The 1,295-nt window shown below is 57.8% G+C and overlaps 1 protein-coding gene across 1 annotated transcript; it reads right to left on the reverse strand.

The window, feature by feature from the left end:
- Positions 1-156: 156 nt before the first annotated feature.
- On the reverse strand, positions 157-732 carry ETH_00034055 (uncharacterized protein; the record flags this gene model as incomplete). The annotated part of the gene is made up of 2 exons (XM_013380234.1): positions 157-255; positions 649-732. The coding sequence occupies 2 exons, from the start codon at positions 730-732 to the stop codon at positions 157-159; spliced, it is 183 nt and encodes a 60-aa protein (XP_013235688.1).
- Positions 733-1,295: the final 563 nt, after the last annotated feature.

Below are 1,295 nucleotides of genomic sequence, written 5' to 3' on the forward strand. Positions count from 1 at the left end.
CTGCCCCCCCCTTCCCCTCCTTCCCTGCTGCTGCTGCTGCTGCTGCTGCTGCTGCTGCTGCTGACCCCGTCCGCAGCATAGCCAAGTAGTCGCTGCCCAAGTGCAAAATGGGGGCCCCTGCTGGCAGCAGCTGGGCGGGCAGCAGCGCCTGGGAAGTCAGGGGCACCATGCAGCAAGGGAACATGCTGCTGCTGCTGCTGCTGCTGCTGCTGCTTTTGTCCAGGAGCAGGCTGCTGCTGCTGCTGCTGGGCACGTCTGCAGCAGCAGCAGAGGGGCCGCAGATGCCCTCCACGCCGTGCTGAAGGAAGGCCAGCGCATCCTGAAATGCAGCAGCAGCAGCAGCAACAGCAGATAGTAGCAGCAGCAGCAGCTAGCAGCAGCAGCAACAGCACCAACGGTAACAGCTGTTGAAAACAGCAGCAGCACCGACAGCTATGGCCCACAAGAAGAAGTAGCAGCAGCAACAGCTATAGATCTGCAGCAGAGCCGAAGCAGCAGCAGCAGCAAGTCTGCAGTCTGCGCGTAAACCCTAAACCCCAAGCCCTAAATGCCAAGGGTCTCGCCGTGTTTCCTCTCACAGCCAGCTTTCTAAACCCTAAATCCTAAACCCTAGACCCTAAACCCTAAACCCTAAACCCTAAACCCTACCTCCAAAACCCTCAGGTGGTTGACGAGTTCCTCCTTTGCCCTTTGCTGCTTCTCCAGCTGCCGCCGCGCCTGCAGCTCCGCCATCTTCTGAGGGCCCCCAAGGGTTTAGGGTTTGGGGTTTAGGGTTTAGGGTTTAGGGTTTAGAGGTGGGCCCAGGTCTTCACGTAGGGCCCCTCCATTTAACTGTGAACAGCCAGAAGTAAAGTACTCCCCTGCAATTTAGCAACTAGGGTTTAGGGTTTAAGATTAGGGTTTAGGGTTTAAGATTAGGGTTTAGGGTTTAGGGATCGAAGCCTTAGGGTTTGATGCTCTGGCTGCACGGCACGCACTATAAGGTTTAGGGTTTAGGGTTTCGCGCCGAGGGTTTAGGGTGTAGGTTTTAGGGTTTATCTTCCTCAAGCAAACCCTTTCAGATTCTATTTCTTTGCTGCAGCAGCCGAAACCCCAGGGCCTCGTGGGGCCCCTAAGGGCCCCCAGGGGGCCCCCAGGGGCCCCCAGGGGCCCCTGAGGCCCCTGGGGCCCCCGGGGCCCCCAGGGGGCCCCACAGTGTAGAGTCCCGTGGGCTGTGGAAAGCTTTTAAAAATCTTGTGTGGGAAACCCTAAACCCTAAACCCTAAACCCTAAACCCTGAATCGAGGCTGGGGAAG

This window comes from Eimeria tenella, genomic scaffold (assembly GCF_000499545.2).
Source record: "Eimeria tenella Houghton genomic scaffold, Eth_scaff4632, whole genome shotgun sequence".
NCBI classification, from domain to species: Eukaryota; Apicomplexa; class Conoidasida; order Eucoccidiorida; family Eimeriidae; genus Eimeria; species Eimeria tenella.